At 37.4% G+C, this 24,921-nt stretch overlaps 1 protein-coding gene across 13 annotated transcripts in view; it reads left to right on the forward strand.

Moving 5' to 3' along the window:
* Positions 1-24,921, forward strand: part of MLLT10 (MLLT10 histone lysine methyltransferase DOT1L cofactor) — a 234,980-nt gene that overhangs the window by 105,227 nt on the left and 104,832 nt on the right. For all 13 annotated transcript variants that reach the window (XR_006204580.1, XM_042945064.1, XM_042945063.1 and 10 more), the window contains 3 exons: positions 4,727-4,830; positions 6,239-6,332; positions 8,166-8,261. Coding sequence is in view for 12 of the 13 variants with exons in the window: in XM_042945064.1 (XP_042800998.1) it covers positions 4,727-4,830; positions 6,239-6,332; positions 8,166-8,261 (294 nt within the window). In the remaining variant the exon portion in view is untranslated. The remainder of the gene's footprint in view (positions 1-4,726; positions 4,831-6,238; positions 6,333-8,165; positions 8,262-24,921) is intronic.

The following is a 24,921-nucleotide window of genomic DNA, read 5'->3' on the forward strand; positions in this document are numbered from 1 at the left end:
CGAGAGACAGAACGCGAATGGGGGAGGGGCAGAGGGAGAGGGAGACACAGAATCCGAAGCAGGATCCAGGCTCTGAGCTGTCAGCATAGAGCCTGACGCGGGGCTCGAACTCACTGACCGCGAGATCATGACCTGAGCCAAAGTCGGCCACTTAACCGACTGAGCCACCCAGGCGCCCCATTTATTGATCTGTTTTTAAGTCTGTTGATTGTTTTCTGACTGCCAACTCAAATCTACTGTTGAACCTCTTTAATGAATTTTTTAAACTCAAGTATTTCCATTTGATTGAAGTCTTTGTCTTCCAAGTCTAACATCTGGGTCCCTCCTCAAAGACAGTTTCTAATGTCTACTTTTATTCTTGTGTGTAGGTCACACTGACCTGTTTCTTTGCACGTCTTGTAATTTTTTGTTGAAATGGACATTTTAGATAATATAGTCACTCTGGAGAATGATCCTTCCTTCTTATGGGTCATGTTGTTTGTTTTGTCATTTATTTGTTTAATGACTTGGCTGGACTAATTTTCTTATGTCTGTTTACCCAACAGTGTGTAACTTCAGGTGGCCCTGCTCAAATGTCCTGGGGAAAAAAAAAAGGCCTGACTTCTTAGGGTTGCCTGTGGATCAACATAAACCACTTATTAGTCAAAGATTGTGTTTAAATTAAGCCCCTTTAGCTAGTTACATATTCACCCTTTATCACTTAATATATATGTGATTTAGAGATTATTTTCTAAGGAGATCTGAGGTTCTCTCTGTCGGTTGTTCTTGAACATGTGCAGCCTTAAGCATGCATGCAATCTTTCAGACCATCACGTATGAGTGTGATTTTATTTTCAAGTCTAGATTCGTAGGAGTTGCCTCTGGGTCACAGTAACTTACTTTTCAGCCAGTTTTTGGTCATAGGTTGTACTAAAGCCTTATGAGCCTTATTGGCTGATGGATCTGTGTGTGGCTTTAGGGAATGCTTTTACATCGGCCTCGAGTCCCACTTGGATTTTTCCTGAGTGGGTGCAACCTAGTTCATGTACATAGCCTTCTATATCCCCAGGGATGAATGTGATCCTAGGAGGGCCCTTATTTCTTGTCTTTCTCTCATTCTCTCTGTTAATTTTCAGGCTGGTTTTACTTGTTTCTATTAGTACCTTGGAGCTACCAGTCCTGTCTTAATTGCTCGCCACCAGAGTGATTGATTGATTGATTGATTGACTATTTTTAATGTTTATTTATTTTTGAGAGCGAGAGAGAGGTAGAGGGACAGAGAGAGAGAGGGAGACACAGAGTCTGAAGCAGGCTCCAGGCTCCGAGCTGTCAGCACAGAGCCCGACGCGGGGCTCGAACTCGTGAGCAGTGAGATCATGACCTGAGCCGAAGTTGGACGCTTAACCAACTAAGCCACCCAGGTGCCCCTCCCCCAGGGTGTTTTTGACAGTGTCCTTAAGCTTCTCCACATAGTCAGTCCTCTCAGGCAAAGCTGTTGAGCTCTTTGTTCTGAAGATGTTCCATACCCATGTGCCTTTCTGAGAATCTCTACATTACTGCTCTGGAACTGGGGATGGGGATAGCACTCTGCTTCTGAAGAGACACAGGTACTCCAGCAGTGTGCTGGGAGGAAGAAAGGGTATAGTAGCCCCCTGGTTTTCTCAACCCATTTCCTCCTCTCATGGAACTTCCATTCTACTAGCAAGATGGGGTAGGGATGATAATGGCCTCAGGACCCTTGGCCTGTTGTTAGGGTGGGATTCTATGAGTGAGAGCTACCAGCTGTAAGTAGGATGAGAGTCACTGGAGACTGGTTCTTCTAGGGTAAAATGATAGCTTCAGACTAGGAGCTGAGGGGAGAGGGAGCCTTATCTTCTCAGCCACACCCACCCAGAGGGGAATTTCCATCACAAGAAGCTGTGTGTGTGGTAGGGTGGTGATGGGAGCAGATCATGCCTCAGATTCTAGACTCTCACTGTTCTTAGTGAGATTCAGTACACTTTTTCAAAAAACAAATTTTCCACTGTTTGCTGCATGTCTTTAGGATAATTTTCAGAGACTCTCTCTCTCCCCAGTGCCCTCCAAATCTTGGAAGTGGAGAGGGGATCCATGGAGCTCTGACTCCACCATTCTAGGAGTCTGGAAGTCCTTCTCTCTCTCTCTTTTTAATATTCACCATAATTTTTAGTTTTATTGAATTGTCAAAAGGTGGTGTCTTTTCACTGTTTTGGAAGTTAACTGAGAGATTCTTTAAGGCCCACTTGCATATTTTCCATGAATTTTGCTATATAAAATGTTACTGTTTCAGTCTGCTCTTTTCTTTTTTTAATCTTCTTGATCATTTGTAGGTTAAAAAATGTATGTTACAGTTTCCCATTGTAATTGTTTGATACTTTCTTTTTGTAATTTGAACGGATAGAGATGCTCTTATTCACCGTGTCTGGTTTGGTTTTGTTGTAACTTGGGGTTTTACTTGTTAGAGGTATAAAATAATTAAGACTTTTTTTAATGTTGATTTTATTTTTTTTTTAATTTTTTTTTTTACGTTTTATTTATTTTTGAGACAGAGAGAGACAGAGCATGAATGGGGGAGGGGCAGAGAGAGAGGGAGACACAGAATCGGAAGCAGGCTCCAGGCTCTGAGCCGTCAGCCCAGAGCCCGATGCGGGGCTCGAACTCACGGACCGCGAGATCGTGACCTGAGCTGAAGTCGGCCGCTTAACCGACTGAGCCACCCAGGCGCCCCATTGATTTTATTTTTGAGAGAGAGAGGGAGACACAGAATCTGAAGCAGGCTCCAGGCTCTGAGCTGTCAGCGAGGAGCCCAATGTGGGGTCCCAACCCACGAATGGTGAGATGGTGACCTGAGCCGAAGTCAGATGCTTAACCGACTGAGCCACCCCGGTGCCCCTACAAAAATTATTTTAGGGACACCTGGGTGGGTTACTCGGTTAAGTGTCTGACTCTTGATTTTGGCTCAGGTCATGATCTCACGGTTTGTGAGTTCGAGCCCCATATCAGTCCCCGCCCTAACAGTGCAAAGCCTGCTTGGAATATTTCTCTCCCTCTCCCTCCCCCTCCCCCTCCCCCTCCCCCTCCCCCTCCCCCTCCCCCTCCCCCTCCCCCTCCCCCTCCCCCTCCCCCTCCCCCCCCCCCCCATTCTCCCTCTCTCTTCCTCCATCCCTCCCTTCCTCCCTCTCTTTCTGTCCCTCCCGTGTGCTCTCTTTCAAAAATAAAACAATCTTTTAAAAAAATTTTTTAATGTTTATTTAGTTTTAAGAGAGAGAGAGAGAGCACAAGCAGGTGAGGGGCAGAGAGAGGGAGACAGAATCAGAAGCAGGCTCCAGGCTCCAAGCTGTCTGCACAGAGCCCAACGAGGGGCTCAAACCCATGGACCTCGAGATCATGACCTGAGCTGAAGTTGGATGCTTAACCGACTGAGCCACCCAGGCACCCCCAAAAATAAAATAATCTTAAAAAAATAATTTTTCTCAGTCTGAATCCTTGTATTTCAACAGAGGAGTTTAAATTAACTTATCTGACTAGATACTAGGCTTTTTTGAGAACTGTGTTCTTGTAAATATTGTTGAATTGTGTTATTCTGGCACCACAGTGCATAACGGGGGAAAGCTCTCTAAGTTTAAAAATATATGTGGTCCCACTGAAGTTGGCTAGCTTATACCTTGTTACTCTTCAGAAATTGGTTTCCTTTTAAAAGTGTTACCGATTTTATGTAGACATTAATTTTTGTATACTCAACTTCTAGTCAGCTGATTAATTTTCATTATACACTGATACTCATAGATTGCCATTTATATAGTTGAGTTGTTCATGAAAAGGTGGTACTGTTTATCAGCTATTTTTACCCGGGAAAAGGACCAGATGTAAGTCAAAGTCGGTGGCAGTGTTTATTGGTCGGTGTCTCCTGGGGGCATCTCTGACCTCCTTAGTGGAAATGTCTTCCCTGCAGGCTCAGTCTGTCAGGTTGGCAGGCTGAATGACAGCTCAAGTAGGATTCTTGTGAAGAGCCGAAATGGCCTAAATTTCGCTCATCATACAGGACCATGCTTCATCTCTTAGGTCCCAGCTCCTTGTGTCAAACTCCCGTAGATATGCTTACTTCCAGCAGAAGAAAAGACGAATCTTTTTTTACACTCTTGTCACAGAAATCAGTTGAATATTGGTGAGGAAGTTTTAAGACCAAGGTATCGTAGGCTAAGTCCTGACCCCTGGCCTTAGTGCCTGTGAAGATTCTCGCTGCTGTGCAGGGTATTGGAGCCTAAGGAAGACTGGATCTTTGTGAAGTTCCACTAGTGCTGTTTACCTCTCCTTGTTTATGTCTGCATGTTGGTAAAAATCAGATTACTGACAGAAAAAATGAATTCATGTTTTGAAGTAAAGTAGGTTAGACAGTAAACCTAATCTTGACTTCTGAAGATAATTGTAAAATTCATTTCTTTTTTTTTTTTTTAAATGTTTATTTTGAGAGAGAACGAGCAGGGGAGGGGCAGAGAGAGAGAGAGAGAGAGAGAGAGAGAGGGAAACACAGAATCCGAAGCAGGCTCCAGGCTCTGAGCGGTCAGCACAGAGCCCCGACGTGGGGCTCAAACCCACAAGCCATGAGATCATGACCTGAGCTGAAGTCGGCCACTCGACCGACTGAGCCACCCACGTGCCCCTAAGATTCATTGCTATAAGAACACTTGTAAGGTTTTTGCTTAATTTTGTTTATTTTTTCTATCCTAAGACTTGCTACATTTGTGATGAACAAGGACGAGAAAGCAAAGCAGCTACCGGTGCTTGCATGACATGTAATAAACACGGATGTCGGCAGGCTTTCCACGTGACGTGGTAAGTATGCTTCTATCGTCGTACAAAACCGAAATTCTTGTGCTTCGTACAAGGAAATACCTTGTAAATTAAAGGCTTAGGTACTCAAATATTTACAGTAAATTTTATTGGGATGATTTCTGTGTTTAGAGTTTCTTCTAATAAAGATGATTCTAATAATTGAATTTACCAGAGCAGATTTTCAATAGGTGGATTCTGGTTCTCATGTTTTATTTAGTTTCATTTTGTTTAAAATATCGGTGTTTGTTACCTAACCTTTGATTTGTTGTTAGGACTGAAAGAGCTGATGTAGGTAAACTTAGTGCTGTGCCTGCAATATTAGTAAGGATTTTAATCAGTGATCGTGTTTCTTCACTGCATGTTTGAAGGTGGGGGAGAGGGGGAAAGCAGTCACTATCATATTCTCAGTATTCTGGTGGCTACTTCTTAAGAAGTTACTTAAGATACTTTTTTGGCATAAAATTTCAAGAGTAAAAATTATCCTAAAATAAAATATTCAACATAATAGACAACAGTTCAAAATTAAAGTTTGGGAGTAATCCAAGGACTTGTTACTTTTAGGAAATAGTCTGTATTTAGCAGCCAGTATAGGCACATGCTTTATTTCCTGAGCTTTTAGTGTATGGATTTAAGAAGTCCATTTTAGATTAATTTTGGGGAATGGAAAAGACTTTTGGTTGTATAAATTCTGTTATTAATGAACTTAATTTTTCTAAGATGAAAATTTTTTCTTGGGTAAAGATATATGCTAATACTACTGTAACTTTGGAATGTTAAAAGTGGAAGGCCAAATTGACAAGATAATGATTATAAACTTTAGCACTTTGTGGGTTTTTTTTTAAATGAATATCATAACTTTAGGATTCGATTCCATTTCTTCTATTGTTTTTGACTGGAAAACACAGCTTATGTTTATCTTGCCTCCTGTATGGTTCTATGAACTGAAGCATTTCCTTGTAACAGTACGTAATCTGCATCTATGGGGCACATCCCATCCCAAGTCATTTCAGTCCTTTAGAAGCCTGGCCTTTCTGTTAGTACCTGTGATAATAGAGTGAAGAAGTAAAATGGGTGGGAGGTATCTTAAAACAATTTAATGTCTATTTGGTAATGTTAAACATTTATATATATGTATGTTTAAAACATACATAAATCTTCATTCTTACTAGAGGTAGATGGATCAAAAGTTTATTATAAGCTACAAATGTAACTTAAAAAATATGTACTTGATCCCAGTAAGAATAAAGCTTTACATTTCCCCCCTTTTCTCTTAGATGTATAGGGTTTAATTACAAACCTTACATGCTTGGAAGTGAGTTTTAATTTATTTATATATATATAACTGTAGTTTGAGATTTAATGTATACATATTATGTTTTTATATATATTTTTTGGCTTTTATTTTCAGTGCTCAGTTTGCTGGACTACTTTGTGAAGAAGAAGGTAATGGTGCAGATAATGTCCAATACTGTGGCTACTGTAAATACCATTTTAGCAAGCTGGTAAGAATTTATCTTGAACTTGCAAAATTCTGTTTTATAAAAAAGGCATAATAGCTGTTGCTTTTCTCTTGATTTTTGTGTGAAATTGTTTGCTTAGCATGGTCTCTCCTGGGATTTAAAAGATCTAGTAATTCTTAAAGATTTTGCTTTGCTTTTGTTCATTTATAATGATGAATATTATAAAATAAGTTCTATTAATTAATAGTAAATGTTACGATACATTTAATAGAAAAAGCATGTATAAAGAACTCTATAATCTAACTCTGGTGATTTTTCTCACTTGTTAGTCATCTTTTTTGCTATATTACTATTATTTATTTTCATTTTTATTTACTAGGAGATCGTAAAACTGAAACAAAGCTGTTTTGTAACTTCTTGGTTGAAGATGTTGAGAAAGATGTATTTAAATACAACTTTGGGAATATTTTAGATTTTTTCCAGTTTTTACTGTTACATAATAGCATAGATGATTGAGTTGGTAAAATTTGGTTAGTTGTTACATATATTGTGTCCGTTTTCCTTTGAAGGATCGATATTTAATGTCCTAAGTGTCTATTTTTTTAGTCTTCAATGATGACAGATTTGTACATGAAAGTTTAAGTCTTCTTTGTTTTTAATGTCTTGTTTATATTTTTATTAACTTTCCCTTGTGAATGGGGCTATTTTTTTATTCCGTTCTTTTAGGTAAATAGTAAGGGCCTCTTACTCATGAAATCAGCTCATGATTCTCTTCTGGTTCATGCATATAAAATACTTAGATTGTGTAAATATATTGCTTGATATCAAAAACTTTTAAGGACAAAGAATATTGAAGTGTTTTAAGACTAATTTTGAGATAGTAAAATTGGAAATTTTGCTTTCTAGATGTTAAAAGCATTTTGGAATCTTAGTTTTCTAAATGGAAGATGATATAGATCAAAATTCAGAAATAATGAAAATGGATTATGAGAGTCTGTAAATTGAATTTTCTCATTGCTAGTTACTGACATGTTGTTGTCCCATTTGCTAGTTAGGGAGGAAAAGTCTAATAATTTAATAAGATTATTTAACCTACATTTGCATAGAATTTGAATGCCTTTCATAGTCATTTTTGTCTAATTTGAACTAGTTATGGTACCACCCAGTTTTAAATACCTCAAATAACTCTCACTGTCATACTTTATTATGAAATTGTTTAAGTATTTTAAACAGAAATGTGTGCATACTTTTATTAATGCTTTGAGAAATGCATGGGTCTAATGCTGACATTTCCTTTAATTTTTTTCTTAATGAATTGCAGAGACAAGTTTTTAGAAAACTATGCCCTAATACTGGAAGTATGAGATATAAAGGCTTCTTGCTTTTTCTAGTGTGGCAGAAAAGTAACTCTTCAAATATTTTCTTTTCTTTTCTTCTAGTCTTGGCACCCTTCTTCAGTATGGCATTCTCTATTTTGGTTGGAACTCCTTTTCTTTTTTAAAGAAGACAATGAAAATTATAGTTGATTTCTTTTAAGAGGTGGTTTTGTGATAAAGTGACAAATAAGCTCCTGCTTATTTGAAAATATAATCTATTTTCACACATTTTCATAAATGTACAAAAATATGGCATTAATGTTAAATTTAGGTTTAGATTTTCCTTTATAATGCAATAGACAGCATATAGATGGTGTCTAAACTGGATTATATAGTTTGAAATAGCGAGGTGGTTTTTTTTTGTTTTGTTTTTTTGTTTTTGTTTTTACTTCAGTAGACATTTTTAAGTACTGCACACTTGAATTGGTTTAAGCCTAACAGATTATTTAAAAATTTTTTATATACATATACATGTATGTATATATATTTTCTTTTTTAGAAAAAGAGCAAACGGGGATCTAATAGGTCATATGATCAAAGTTTAAGTGATTCTTCCTCTCACTCTCAGGATAAACATCATGAGAAAGAGAAAAAAGTAAGTGGATTTGTTGTTGCTATATATGTAGCACATCTACTTAATAGTTTTTTTTTTTTTTTTTTCCCTTTTTTAGATAAAATTAAGTTCTTGATAGCTGGATTGAGACATGGAAATACTGAAAATTTTTGACTAATTGAGAGTATAAAGTCAAAGAGTAGGTTTAAAATAATGCCATATTTGTGAATATGTTTGTATGTACCTGTTTCAACTGAAAATTTGAAATACAGCTTGACCGAAAGCATGAGAGAGATTTCTTGCATGTGTTACTGTGGTCATCTTGTGAAATCTTTAGGTGACTTCAGCATTTGTGGCTATACATTATTAACTGACTATTTCACATGTAAGTAAAAATCTCATCATCTTTTTCACTTTATAATGGAACAGTTTTGAAGTTCTGTATATTCTTGACTGTTTTTCTCCCCCAGTGGTGCTGCTAATGGTTTATTATTATTATTTTTTTAATGGCCAAATGTAATATCATTTGAGAATATTTTATCTTTTAATAAAGCACTAAAAGCTTGCCTGATACTAATCTGTCTTTTTCTGACTTACCTTTTTTCTGCTTACGTTTTTATTTATTTTAAAGGATAGGATATGAGTAATTTTTAGTGAACTAATAATAAGTACAGTAGAATCATTCATAGGTTATATTGCCAACATAGGAAAAGGATACTACTGTGAATTGTTTTTAATGAAGTGAGGATAAAAAAGACATCTTCAATCGGAAAGTAATATTACTCTTAAACATTTGGTATAAACTAGTTTGGAACCTTTTCATGTCTGTAAATTCTTAGGATTTGGGAACAGATTTGATTTGAATTTATGTGTGTGTCTTTTTTTAAGGTAAACATTTTTAAAGCTTAAATTTTTAATTTTGAACTTGGGTTTTCAGTTATGAGTGAAATAATAATTATAACTTTGTATTTGCCTTTATAGCATTTGTTAGGTTTATATATATGTTTTATAGACCTTATAGGCAGCAAGTGTACATATTCATCTTGATTTCTTTAATGAGGTGGTTTTGTGATAGTGACAATTATAGGGTTCTATTTTGCTGTCTTGTTTGGATTACTGATGGGAAAATGGCAGATTGGGTTTAATTAGCAGTTTTACTAAGAAGTGCTGTGAGATTTTATGTAAGCTTATTTTAATCCACGAATGAGGGATATAGGTAGGGCTCATTGTAAATTGTGAAGAGGGAAGTCTTACTGATGATATTCTTCTCTTCAGCCATTTCATGAGCATTATCTTGTTTAAAGAAGTGTTTGTGGTATGACCATGTTTATCCTAATATATGCCCATCATGGTTGTTTTTAATGGTCAGTTATTAAATGTAGTACAATGTTTAATAAATACAGTGCTAATGACTATATTTATCTTTTTTGTTGTAGGAATGAGATTTTCATTTTATGAGTGTTTTTACAGTTGAATACTAGGTTAACAACATTGTATTTAGTCAAACTGTTTACCTATGAATTTTAGCAGTTGGTATTTTCATTAGTATATGAATACTATTTGCATTTTGTTTCTGGCATATGTAAGATTAGTATAACTTGATTTTGTTGTCAAACTTAAAATCATTTCTACATTTCATTTTGTAATAGTTTTTCTGATAATCTATAAAGGCTAGGAGGTACACATAGTATACATTTATTGTTGGACGTGGTTGCTTGCCTTGGGAATATTTGGGAAGGGACTTTTTTTTTTATTATGGTATGATGCTAAGTGATAATACAGCTGTAAAGACTGGGTGTTATAGACTGTGTCATCCCCTATGCCTCTTTATCTCTTTTAAGATTTTAATATCTAGTAGGTTTATCTAGTATATTCTTACCCTGTTATAAAATGTTGCATTGAATGGTAGCACTCACAATCCATTCTGATTTTAGAATACTGTATATTGTGAGCTGAATTTTGGTCTTATTCATGAGGTATGTTGGAGTCACTCTCCCTTCGAATTTTTTTATCTACCTTCATACTGGTACATGTTTTAAAATCTATTTTAAGTATTTTGTATTAAGTTATAACTAAGTGGTCATAAAGAATATTTCATACTGATTGTTGTGCTATCCAGATCCCTTATTTGAAAATGAAATCAACAGTTTATAAATTACCTTTTTATGTAACTATGAGAACATAAAAAAGTGCATAGTTTTTGCTTTTCAGAGAATTTCTGTGTGACCCAAGATATATCAATACTGGTTAGATATTAACTGTGAGAAAGGAAAATTAATAGTGAGTTACAACTTTGAATAAAGGACAGTTTCCATACAAATGGAAAAGTTGGCATATATATGTATTTTTAAAGGAACAAAAGTACGTGTTTGAAATGAATTGAAACTATGTATAGGAGGGGTTTAATTCAGTCATTACACAGTTTGTATCTTTAAGTATTGTTTAAGAAGAATACCCTCTAAGACTATTTTTTTTTTTAATTTTTTTTTTTTAATGTTTATTTATTTTTGAGACAGGGAGAGACAGCATGAACAGGGGAGGGTCAGAGAGAGAGGGAGACACAGAATCCGAAACAGGCTCCAGGCTCTGAGCTGTCAGCACAGAGCCCGACGCGGGGCTCGAACTCACGGACCGTGAGATCATGACCTGAGCCGAAGTCGGATGCTTAACCGACTGAGCCACCCAGATGCCCCTACCCTCTAAGACTATTAATGTTCATTATAAAACAGAATTTTCTTTTAAGCCTAATATTTTTATGTTTACAGAAGTGAGATTGTGGGCCAAGGTTAGGAAATGGAGAAGGGGTATCAGACATGGCAATATGTGGTTGTATTGTGAGGTTCCCAGCTTCAGAAAGGATTTTTTTCTGAAAGTTAATTTGTAGGTCTTTATTTAGAAATCTGTGGTTATTTAATGCATTGAGATAATGCAGTTCAAATGATCCTCAGACACATCCTCTCCCTACTCATTAATGTTAACTAATCCATGATGTATTAAAAGTGTGGTATTATACTTAACAATACTTTGCAGCAAAGTCACCATTAGTGACAATGTATTATGTGGAAATGCGCTCATTTCCATGTAAGTTTTCTAGAAAATTGTTCTGTCCCCTACTGTAGCTGTGAGGGATTATCTCCTGCAGTGTTCTCCACCCCCCTTACTTGCTCTACTTTACTGTTATTAACAATTGGCAATAGATAAAGGAGCTTTTGCCAACATAAATATTGTTAGTGTATGCTGGGTGTTTGTGGGAGGTAGGTTTGCAGTTAGTGTTTTGTGAACCACAGATATTGACTTACCGTTTTGTAGGAATACTCATTTCTTTGAAGAGAACTGGGCTACTTCTGTGGCTCTCAGAGGACAAACTCTCATTCACAGAGTTGTCATTACTTTTCTGTATCTTTTTAAAAGTTTTCAGCATTGAGAGCTACCTGTCATCCCCTTTCCTTTTTTGTGTACTTTCCTTTTGGAAATCTTCCACTCAAGTTAAAGCTTTAAGCTTCTACATGTGCAAAGAGTTAAGAGAGGGCAAGGTCTTTTCAGGAACAGCAGTTAAGAATGCCTGGGGTGTGTGTTCGGTGGGGCTGAAGAGTGACAGGAGACCACTTGGTTAAAAAGGGGCCAGTTCCTGAGGATTTTATAAGTGATGCTCGTTTGATCCTTCATCCTGAGGTGTTGGGCAGCCAGCCAGAAGGATTAAAATTTTGTTGACTTCTGATTTTGCAATAATTTTAGACTCTGAGAAAAGTTGAAAAATAGTACACATTTCTCTGTACCACTCACCCAAATTTTCAAAATGTTGACATTTTAAGCTTTATCATGTCGTCCCTCCCCTCCCCTCTTTGCTGTCCCTCTTTTTCACTCTGTATATTCTCTTTCTGCAGTACTAGAGAATAAATTAGAAACGTAATACCCCTTTAGCCTAAGTGTACTACTCAGTGTGTCGTTTTAATAAAAAGGGGGATTTCCTACATGATTATATAGTACAATTATCAGAATCAGTAAATTAACATTTTTTACAGAACCGTTAGCTAATCTGCACATCCCATTCAAATTTCCCCCACTGATACCCTCCATACTGACGGGGGAAACTTTTTCTGGGTCAGAATCCAATCCAGGATCACATTTAGTTGTCATGTCTCCTCAGCTTTTCAGTCTGTTCATTCTGGAATATTTCCTTAATTCTTTGTCTTTCATGACCTTGATGACCATGAAGCCCTGTTTCAGGTTCTTGGAGACATTGCTTTGATCTTAACAGTGGATTTTATGGTCACACCCTTGTTTTACTCTTCCTGGAATGGTTTTCTGAGAGTACTCTTCAGTACCTTGTTACTCTTCAGAAATTGGTTTCCTTTTAAAAGTGTGTTACCGATTTTAAGTAGACATTAATTTTTGTATACTCAACTTCTAGTCAGCTGATTAATTTTCTTCATTATACACTGATACTCATAGATTGCCATCTATATAGTTGAGTTGTTCATGAAAAGGTGGTACTGTTTATCTTTGTCTGGAAGCCATTCCTTACTTTTATATTGTCTGCTTTTTGCATAGTATATGAATTTTCAGGACCACCAAATAACCTTTCCTGATTTAGTTTATCTCTGTATTCCTTTATTTTTTTAAACAAAAAATCAGATTGCACTTGCAACATACTACTTAAAAAATCGCCTTAGTTAAATCATCCAATTCATTAAATACACTTTCTACTTTCTGTGTTACCACAGGCAACAATGTTGTTAAACTTTCAGCTTCTATATAACAAGGACCCCTTTTCGTCTAACATACAATTAAATTTCTCTCACTTTGTTTTATGCTCTGGATAGCAGCCTTCCTGAAAGGCCAGAAGGTTTCAAGTAATAGTCTCTTCAGTATTCATTAGTCTTTCCTCATAATCTCCTGAAAGTCCTTTTAGCTTTTGCCCATTGCTTAATTCCATGCCACTCCCCCATCTTAGGGTTTTTTGTGATGGTAGTGTACCAGGCCTCATAACAAAATCTGAATCAGTTACCTATTGCAGCACAATAAATTCCCCTAAAGTTTAGTAGCTTTACTATAATAAACATTTATTGTCTCACAGTTTCTGTGGGTCTGGAATTTGGACTTAGGGTTTTTCTAGCTCAGGGTCTCTCATCCGATTGCGGTCAGGATTTTGGCAGGAATACAGTAGCTTGAAGCTTGATTCAGGCTGGAGGATGTGCTTCCAAGGTGGCTTAGTCCCATGGCTAGCACGTTGGTGCTGGCTGAGTAAAGAACCTCGCTTTCTGGCTGCGTGGGTATTTCATTAGGGCTGCTTAGGTGCCGTGTGACAGGGCACCTAGTTTTCCCCAGGGTGAGTGATCTAAGAGCAAGGTGAAAGCTGCAGATTTTTTTTTTTAAACGTTTATTTTTGAGAGAGTGAGTGAGCCCAAGCAGGGGAGGGGCAGAGAGAGGAGACACAGAATCCAGAGCAGGCTCCGGGCTCTGAGCTGTCAGCACAGAGCCCGATGTGGGGCTTGAACTCAGGAACTGCTAGATCACGACCTGAGCTGAAGTCGGACACTTAACTGGCTGAGCCACCCAGGCACCCTGAAAGCTGCAGTTTTTTTGTGACCTAGCCTTGCATGTTACATGTTGCCTTCCCACCCCCCCTTGTTGAATGACTTTTTTTAAACTTTTTTTTTTGGTGGTAAAATATATATAAAATAGCATTTGCCATTTTAACCACTTTTAAGACACTTCATTTTTGCGATATTCTGTTGGTTACACAGAGCAACCTATTCAGTGTATTTGGATACTACCTATGGGCAAAGATCATGGGATATTCTTGGAGGCTGGCTACTCCACCTTGAGAATTAGGCAGATACCCTGTTTCCTATTAAATTTTTCACTCACAGGTTTTAGCATCCATTGATGCTTCTACCTGAAATAGTGTTTGACAGAAAATAATTTTCCATAATTCATTCTATATCCATTAATTAGTTGGTATTCTGTAAATTAGAGCTTCCCTCCCGTTCTCTCGTTTTTCATCAGTAATGGGGAAGGGAGGATTCTATAAAGGAAGTAGCCATAGATACAGGAAGAAAATTAGGAGAGATCTGGTATGTGAATATTTTAAGAAAGTTAGTGCTCAGCAATTAGATGCATTTGAGAGATCAACTAATATAAAGCAAGTATATGTCTTTTGAATTTAATGCTGAAGAAGTTCGAGACAGTCTCAGTGTAATGGTCAGAGGAGAAGCTAATTGAAGTTGGTAGATGAATAAAGTAAATATGGGGAAATGTAAATAGAGTATTTAACTCTTTTAAAAGAATTTTGGATGTCAATAAGAGGGAAGAAATAGGGCAATAACCGGAGGAATACATGATACTAAGGTGTAGTAGTGAACAAGAAGAATACTATGTCTTCCTGTATTGTGGGAGGAGGAAGGAAAGAGTCATTTAGATCCTTAACTTCGTCACCTGGATAATGAAGCAGAGAAAATAGGTATGGACAGAATCCTAAGGGAGATATTGATATGCAGAGTGGGTGTAAATATAAGGAAAAGGAACAAGTGAGTTGTCAGAAGTGTTTAAAGTAGTGAGTCATGGGATCCAAGTTGGATAAATAGATGGACGTGAAACTAGGGGACAGGGTCACATAGATTTGGACAAAATGTTGGAGCAAGGGTCTGGAAGACTCAGTGAGGTCCAAGAACAAGTAAGAGTGTGAATCAATGCAAAGTTATGGAGAAAGTATAGATCATAGTGGTTTAATATTTCACTGGTCGTTCTGACATCAGTTATTGCGAGACAGGTCTCCATGGGTCTCTCAGATTCGCACACATCTTATGAATAGAGGCCTTGACTGCCTTTGTTCCAGGTTATCTTTTCAGAGTTGTTTACGAAATGAACAGTCTTGGAAAATGGAGGCACCGTCATCAAGAGCAAAGGGAAGATGTGCTTATAGCCATGGAAAATATACAGAGATAATATCTCTTTCTGGGGTATTTGGCAGTAGGCCTGCTTACTGTTCAGAATTGGGTTTCCTAAGCCCAAAGTTCCTCTCCTGTAATGAAACCCACTATGTGTGCAAGCATCATTTGATGCTTTTCAGGTCATCGTGTTAAAACTGGGACTTGGGGAACCCGTGGAAATGCTGACATTCTGGCTACTCCTGTTGTTGTGAGTAATAAAGCCCTTTGTGTATAACCAGGACTCTGGTGTCTTCTTGCAGCATCCATGAAGCTGGCAGCTCACTTGTTAAATAGGATAGTAGACCCTTCGTAATTTCTGGCACAAGATGTTATTATACGCATATTGAAGAAGAGAGAATTTAAGTGAATGCTATTGGAATTGAGGATGTTCAGGAATTGTGAGATTTGTCTACCTAGGATTAACCTTATTTTGGCTAATTGTGGTCTTGTGGTCAGGGCTGTTGGGATACTGTGGTTGAAGGTCTTACATGGAGTAGGGAAGAGTTACCTAAAGAAAAATCATGGGCAGACAAAAACAAGAGATACCTACTAGTAAATGACAGAGCCAGGATTTAAGACCAAGTATGCCTGACCCCAAAATCTATGGATTATTTTTCATATATCTTCCTGTCTTTTTCTTGGAGGTTTAATAATCACATTTCTTTAAAAGTTAGATAAATCAGATATATTACAAAACTTTTCTTTTGTATGAGTACACATGGTGAAGTTTTTTCATGTTCTAAAAAGAATGCTAGTGCAAAGAATCTTGGGAACCTTTTTTTTCCTTATGAATCTTATACAGTGTTTCAGGAGGTTGTTATTTAGCCTAGTAAATGTTTGGGAGAAGGGATTTATAAAGAGTGTGTAGCTTAGAAGGGATAGATACCTTGTCAAAGAGGATGGATGACAAGTGAAAATTACAAGTCGGTGTGAATAACCTTTTTGAAATTTTTCTTGAATTTAGATGTTGAAGACAAACATTAATACAGTGTGCATCAATTAAATGGCATGTCCGTGAAATGGGCTTTTGTGACTAATTGAATTGGTTGAAGGCTAAGTTCTTTAGTCTATAGAGTTATTATTTTTCGTAAGGTTGAGATTCCACAAGACATTAAGACTCAAATGCTTACATACATTTAGGTGTTTAGGGTTATATTCCAGCTATCTAAAAACCATAGCATTATGGAGATTAAGTGGCTATAAGGAATTGTTTTACTATTATAATACAAATATTTGTCAATATATTATCTATGTTAAACTATCCAGTTTAATTTCCTTTTTCATAGTTGAAGAAAAAAGGACATGCATGTTTAATTGATAAACGTTTATGAAGCATCTACTGAATTTCAGACACCATTCTCATTTCCTAGGAAAACAAATTAAAAATGTAGAGCGTCTCATTGATATTAAACAGTTTGTCCAAAGTTAGACATTTGGGAACATAATAGTGAGAAAGCTCAGTTTATATTTTTAAACTTTTGTGCTCTGTTCATTTGACTTTTGTATGTTTCAGAAATGGAGCTACACGCAGTGAGAGTGTTGAGTAAATAGGTGAAGTTTTTTGAAAAGATGTTTACTGTATTTCATCTAATTTGACTTGTCACTGATTTATACATACCACTAAGAAAGAAAAAAGGATGCCAAGTAAACTGTGACATAGGATCACTGTAATATACGTGTCCATTTTATAGGTTTAAATAAGTTAGTTAGAATCTGTTAAATATGGCATGTCAGGAGCTTAAAGTTCATATTCTTTCCCCCAAATAAGTATTAGATAATTACTTTAAGGTGTATATGTAAGATGGTTATTTATCACTATTTAGCTACTTATAGCATCTAATTTTTAGAAATGATATAAATGGCCAAGAATAAATGAAAAGTTATGACTTGTGTGGAGTGGGATATGTGTGCCTCACGTTTCTCATTGTGTCTAGGTGATATTAGTATTTAATCTCATAGGATTGTTGTAAAAATTAAGTAAATTAATGCATGTAAAAATGCCTTGGCACTTCTTAAAAATTTTTTTTTTTTAGGATTTGCTTATTTTTGAGAGAGAGAGAGTGAGGAAGGGCAGAGAGAGAGGAACAGAGGATCCCAAGCAGGCCCCACACAATCAGTGCAGCGCCCAATGTCGGGCTCGAACCCACCAACTGTGAGATCATGATCTGAGCCAAAGTCCAATGCTCAGTTGATTGGGCCACCCAGGTGCCACCCCTGCCTTGGCACGTCTTAGAAGTGCTAGTTGGAAATCTGGTTGTCCGTGCAGAAAACTGAAAGGCATCTTAAGTGTTAGTTAATATTATTAATATTATTATATTTAAAATCCATGATTTTAAAAGACAAATAATGGGGGAAGGGCCTTTTAATAGGAGTAAAAGATGCAGTATATATACAAAAGATGCAATATGCACTTAAATTTTTTTTAGTTAAAAACACTTTTAAATAAATTTTTAAAAATGTTTATTTATTTTCAAGACAGCACAAGACAGGGGAGGGATAGGGACAGAGAGGGAGACACAGAATCCAAAGCAGGCTCCAGGCTCTGAGCTGTCCGCACAGAGCCCAACGCGGGGCTCAAACCCAGGAACTGTGAGATCATGACCTGAGCTGAAGTCAGATGCTTAACTGACTGAACCACCCAGGCACCCCTTTAATTAAAAATTGTTTTAATTAAAAAAATTGTATTCCTAATTTTGCTTCATAATTTTATTTATAAAAGACTGGAAGAAAAGTCAGTAGGTGTTAACCATGATAGCTATACTATATTTAGCTTTTTTTTTTTTAAGACTATTTCCTAAATATTGTTTAGTTTGTTTTTAAATAACTTATATACCAGGTTATTTTTACCTTTCTATTTTTTCTTTAAGTTTTTTAAATGTTTATTTTTGAGAGGGAGAGAGAGCGAGAGAGTGAGCGAGCGTGAGAGAGAGCATGCATGAACATGAGCAGGGGAAGGGCAGAGAGAGAGGGAGACACAGAATCAGAAGCAGGCTCCAGGCTCTGAGCTGTCAGCACAGAGCCAGAGGTGGGCTCGAACTCATGGAATGTGAGATCACGACCTGAGCCAAAGTCAGATGCTCAACTGACTGAGCTACCCAGGTACCCCTTACCTTTCTATTTTAAAAGATTTTAATATTACAAGAAATTTGTATGAATAGTACAATGAACAGCTATGTAGGTTTAACCTAGATTCAACAATTGTTGACATTTTACATCACATTTGATTTATCTTTATACATATGTATAAAATACAGAGACATTTAAAAAACCTTGTGTATCCATTTGAGAATCAATTGCTTACATGGTGACACTTCATCTCTAAATAGGCATGCATCTCCTAAGGACATTCTTCTACATTGCTGCAATGTAACTATCTTACTTAAGAAACATAACATTAATGTAGTGGAAAGTCATGTATTACATTATTCATTAATTATTAATGTTATAAATGATCACCTGTTGATTATATTTAATGTATTAGTGTAATATAATATAATACTACTTTGATATAACATTAAATACTTAGGAAATAAAACATAATTAATTATGAAATATAACCACTATTTAATACATAGTCCATATCCAAATATCTCCTTTTGTCCCAGTAATAGCTTTACTTTAATAGCTGATTTGAAAAATTGACTCAGGATAGAGTGAAGTATCAGATATTGCATTTAGTTATTTCTCTTTAATTTGCTATAATCTAAAAACAGTCTCCAGGCTTTTCTACCTTTTTGACATTGATATTTTTCAAGAGTCCAGACCATTTATTTCACAGATTATCCTTCTCCAGGGATTTTTCTTATTTATTTACACCTCCTGTTTAGATCCAGGTTAAATATATTTGATAGAATTACCACATAAGGGGTGTGTTGTTCACAGCGCATCACCTCCTTTAAAAGAAAATATCATCATATCATATTCTTTTACTGGAGATGGTACTTAGAAGCCAGTTCTGTTTGGCGTGTGTCCCTGTTTTACAATGGACCCCTGCCTGGAAGGGTGATTTGAGACTTAGATCAGTCCTTCTTCTCCGTAGGCCTCTTACATTTGTCCAGTATTGGCAAGGACAAAACCGTTGTCTCAGATGCTGTTCTCACATTGGCCCCCAGTGCTTTCCAGTGGAGACTGTTGATTTGGGGGTTTACTTGCTACTTCCTTCTCCCCTCACAAATACTGTTACCATGCATGTCTGTAGGGCTTTGTCCCAACCTGCGTGTATTTTGGAGTTCATGGCGATATTTTGAACAATTGGTTTTGTTGTAAATGTTAGTCCACGGATTTTGGTTTTCTTGTTTAAGCTGTTTCTTTTTATGTGGGGACTCAGATTGGGAAACTGTATGCTATATGCTGCCACCAAATTCCCTTTCTTACTATTTTATTTTTTCTTATTTTAAAAGGAGTTTTCTACTTGTGTAATTTTATCATCTGTATGTATAAAGACTATAGATTTTTATATGTTAATTTTATATGCTACTACCTTATTGTATCATGTGAGGTATTTTTATCACTGATGATTCACGCTATCATTGGTTCACGTAAAATTTTATTTTACTAAAAAATTTTTTTGAAACGTTTATTTATTTTTTGAGAGACAGAGACGGAGCATGAGCTGGGGAGGGGACAGAGAGAGAGAGAGAGAGGGGAAGTCACAGATTCCAAAGCAGGCTCCAGGCTCCAGGCTCCGAGCTGTCAGCACAGAGCCTGATGCAGGGCTCGAACTCATGAACCATGAGATCAAGACCTGAGCTGAAGTTGGACGCCTAACCGACTGAGCCACCCAGGCGCCCCTGATTCACTTAAAATTTTAAAGGGGGTATTAACCTCAAGTGATAATTTGTGACAGAAGTAGTACAAAGTAGTTTTACAATACCTTACTGTTTTATCAGATCTTTTGTGTCATAATAGCTGTATCTTAAAAGCAAGTGATTTTTGTTGTTGTTTTTCACTTCACAAATAGGCAGTTTCAGAAACAAATTGATCTCAAACTTTTAGTTCTAGCATTTCATTTAAGAGGGGAGAATGTATGGAAAAGAAGTATGTAGCATATAGACAGAACATTTTAATAAAAGCAGTTTGGGGTCGCTCTCCAGCCACTTGTACTTCTCTGTACAAGCTTATTTTGCTTCTCCTATGATAATGATAATGCCTTGGGCCCTATATTTCTCTCTGCATAGTAGTTCTAACTCCTAATTCTGTTTACTATGATAAAAATACATGTAATATTTACTATCTGAACCATTTTTTTTAAGTTTGTTTTTTTAAACAATCCTCTAATTCTTTTTTAATTAATTTTTTTTTTTTTTTTTGGGGGGCGGACAGAGCATGAGAGAGAGAGAGAGAGGCAGAGAGAGAATCCCATGAGGGGCAGAGAGAGGGAGAGAGAGTGCAGAGTCTGAAGTGGGGCTCCAGCTTAGCTAAAGCAGGGCTTGAACTCATGACCCATGAGATATTACCCGAGCCAAAGTTGATGCTTAACTGACTGCGCCACCCAGGCACTCCAGTTTTTTTAATGTTCGTTCATTTTTGAGAGAAAGAGTGAGACAGCACAAGTGAGGGAGGAGCAGAGAGAGAGAGGGAGACAGAGAATTCAAAGCAGGCTCTGCGCTGTCAGTGCAAAGTCCGATGAAGTGCTTGAACCCATGAGCCGTGAGATCATGACCTGAGCCAAAGTCAGAAGCTTAACTGACTGAGCCACCCAGGCACCCCTATCTTAACCATTCTTAAGTGCATATAGTTCGGTGCACTGATAGCTGTGTCAGGACAGCAAGAAGTCTAAAACCTCAGTGCGCGTGCTTTGCCAGAGATTGAAAATGGCAAAATCATCAGTCACAGAAACTTCTAGGTCAAATGCATAATGAGGGGCCCTAAAGGTAGAGAATATAGCTTGCTGCACAGATTCCAGCACAGCCTGTTGGTTTGGGCTCCTCTCAAAGAATGCGTATTTGCAGGAGAGCTGATATAAAGGAACAAGTAAAATGCCAATGAATCATATAGAGGCTTTAATACCTAAAAAGTTCAACAAGACGCCTAGTCTCCTTTTTGATAGTGGGGTAGGGTATCAAGAGACCTACGAGGGATCAGACATTGTAAATCTCACATAGTTCCAAATAACTTCACTTGTTGAGCAGGTCCCTGAATTTTATTGTGGTTTTCACCTGGCCTTGGTGGGAGAGGTGTGATAACATCGAAGGAAGAGTGTTGAGAGTGATGCTACTGACTCAACAGCCCATAGCGAAAGCTTTGGAAATCAGAGGCTAGAGAGACACTAAATCCTGGCATACCTATTGCAATGTGTGACATTTGGCAAGGGGATTTAGATTGTCCTGAGGAAGCGCTGCAGACTTCTATCGGAGGCCTTGCAGTATGCACATGAACTGACTTGATCCTCTGGTTATAAGTGGTATGGCAAAGAAGGCATTGGCAGTGTCCGGGACAACTTAGCAAGTACCATCAGTCCTTGTAATAGATTAAGTCTGTAGCAGCTGTGACTGTGAGAGCAATAACTAACTCAGTTGACAGTAATTTACTATTGTTAAGTCTCTAGCTCCTGTTCACCTTTTTTTTTTTTTCCAGTGGCCTTGCAAGGTTTTTGTGTTGAGATAGCACATCTGTTACTTTAAGTCTTTAATCAAGGTTGTGGTTTCCCTTTGTCCTCCTGGAATTTCTGTTCCATTTCTCTTGGGCCACTGAGGGAAAGGAAATGGTTTGGGAAACTATTTTTATGTTCCATTAGCACTTCCTGATTGGGGGAATACTGTTTGGCACTTACAGGGTGGGTAATGACAAGCATATAACACAGGAGTTTGTAAACTTTTTCTGTAAAGAACCAGATAGTAAATATTTTACGCTTCGCAGATCACATACAGCCTCTGTCACATATTCCCTCTCCCCACCTCCACCCCCTACCATTTTTAACAGTTCTTTAAAAATACAAAGATTATTGCTAGGTTGGGTGTCATATCAATTCCTGCTACACTTTTAGGTATATAAGCAGCACAAGAATAGTTAATTACCCAAAGGCTTGGCCTACAAAGTCATGTTAGCATCCTTGCCCTACTGAATCTGTCCACTGAATCCTAGTGCCTTTTTCTTTAATGGCCCAGATAAGATAGTGATCTGGGTATCTTCTCTCCGCATTCCTCAGCATACTTGAATGGTTATATATGGTCATTGATTGATTCCTTCTTGGTGACAGGGAAACCTCATTGCCATCTCTAATCGTTTTTCTTCTTCACAAAACTGGTGTTGCCTTAAAGGATGAGGAGGTTGGGGAAGAGTGAGAGGTTGTGGGGGTAGAGAGTGGCTCTGTACCATTAAATATGCCTTTGTATTTACTTTCAATTTTGAAAGGCACGGTGACTGCTCATGAGTCACTCAAATAAATTTCCCATCTTTTCAGAACTCACAATGCCCTATTAAGTGATGTCCTTGTGATTGATACCATTTATTTCAACCCTTGGAACCCCTTGACTTAGCAGCCAGATTCTACCCTTTGGTTGACTAGATCTTGGCTTAACATAGTGGGGACCTCTTTTGGAGAGCTTGCCTTAATCTGGAATATCTGCCACCCCATTACTAAAGTAGCCTCTCAAGTTTTCACCTACTTTCAGTAAGGTGGTAGTTTCATAAGGGCTGGGAGAGTGTTTCAGGGTGGCTTTGCCAACTGGTAAGAATTTAGCTAGATTTCTCGTTATCCAGTGGTGACCTGTATCACACTGTAAATGCTCTGTTAGCATTTTAAATCCAATCTGGGGGCATTAAGAGCCTGAATACTAGTCAAGGTCTCAACTGTACTTTTCCATGGGAATTGGTTTATCTCTGGAAAATCTCCCTGAGAGGACTGGAACTTCCTTTAAACAGCCAGGACCCACTGAGATCTTTTACTGTCATCTCTAAATGAAAATCAAGTTGGCAGGATAGCCTGCAGGAGGTGTTTTGCTACAGTTTTGCTGATGCCATTCTTCTTCAAGTGAATCAGAGTTTTTAAGATTTGCCTCTTTTCTGTCCACTATGGTTGCATGCTAGCTTTCCTCCTTTCCTATTCAGTAGAGGTCAGTGTCTCTGTAACTGTTACCTCAAGAGGGTTGGAGCATTTTGTCCTCCAAGGATGAATCTATATCAATAGATCATAGAACCTATGAATGAATCTTACTCTTAAAATTGGATGGAACTGAAGCCAACTGGTGTATTGTCAAGGAAGTCTTTCTCTCTGGAGAACGTTTAGCAACCACCAGAACATCATTTGGACAGCTCTCTCTGTATTTCCCAGTTCTCAACCTGCAACCATCTCCTCAAATCCTTCTCCTTATAAAACAATAAAATGGAGGACGGTTTATTTACTGCCTGATTGCCCATATAATTTACTTGATATGTTTGTTACCCGTTCCCATAGACTTCTCTTGGATCCCATTAATTGGCCTGTGGCACCCTTATCCTTACTTTTCCAGAAGCCCCTGTCTCTCTCTAATGGCATCATGTTCTCATCACCAAGCTGTCAGGGGCTGTGAAAGAGGTCCATGATTACCCTACTTGTAACTGCTTAGGAGACAGAAGAATTCTGGGTCAGGGATGAAGGCCAGTTTGTTACTTACATGAGTCACAGGCCAGAGTATCAGTATTTTTGTACCATTCGCCCAAGACCCAGTTTCCATAAGGCAACACAGAGAGGGCCACGTGACATCTGCTTATGCCATCTGTTGCATTGTAGTAGAAAAACCTTGAGTTTAGGGCATCTGAATCTTTTGTAATGGACAGTAAGCATGGCTGCCCTTTGCTCCCAAGGTAGACACTGTCTTACGATTCTGTTCATTATACAAACAACCTTGAAAAGATAGTCTAAAACAATGGGTAAGGCATTGCCTCTCTCCTAAGACATGCAGAGAAAACAGTAGAGACTCCTATAGAATTGTCTCCCAACACTTAACAGTTCTCAAATTATGAGTTGGCTTAATATAGTGTTAATTTTTCATTCACAGCTAAGTCCAAAACCGGTGATCTTGATTGGCAGACAGCTTTCTTCCAGGTCATGAATCGGGAAATTAGGTTCTTTCCATCTTAGGATTTAGCCTTCTTTTCTGTGTTGCATGGCTGCCATGGTCATTTGCATTAATCTCTGGAAGAGGAAGGAGCATGGACACTTAATTGTTGGGGGCTGTTAAGGACCATGCCCAGAGGTGACTTCCATGCTTTTTCATTCAGATTGCATTTGGCTAGAACCTAAAAGTTCTATAGCTGCATATAAATGCAAAGGAAACTGAGGGAAGTGTCTAGTTATATAGTCTCAGGAAGATAAAGAGATGGGTTTGGTGGATAGCTGGCATACCTCATTTTAACCCATTCTTTTTGTTAAGTCATATGTAATTACAAAAACTCAAATAAGAGAGAACATTTTAACCATTTCAAGTTAATAATAATAAAAAAACCCAAAACCCACTCCTGAATCTGCCATCCAGAAATAGCCATCATTCCTACTAAGTAAAACATTGTAGATGTCATTTTTATACATACATGTAGAAACATTAAAAAGGATGGTTAGGTTGATAAAAGTTATTTTGTTAAGATGATGTAATGCTGTTAATACTTAAAAAATATTAAAGTCAGATTTAGGTACATAGAAGAAAAAGTGAAGCAAAATAGATACCACAATTGAACTTCAAATAAAATTTCCTTATCACAAAAGATATTATTTCCGTAAATAAATGGATATTATAAAAAAAACACCATTATCTTTCCAGTTTAGATGCTCTCAGCTGTTAGAGAATATTGCT

Source organism: Panthera leo, chromosome B4, assembly GCF_018350215.1.
Source record: "Panthera leo isolate Ple1 chromosome B4, P.leo_Ple1_pat1.1, whole genome shotgun sequence".
In the NCBI taxonomy this organism is placed as follows: Eukaryota; Metazoa; Chordata; class Mammalia; order Carnivora; family Felidae; genus Panthera; species Panthera leo.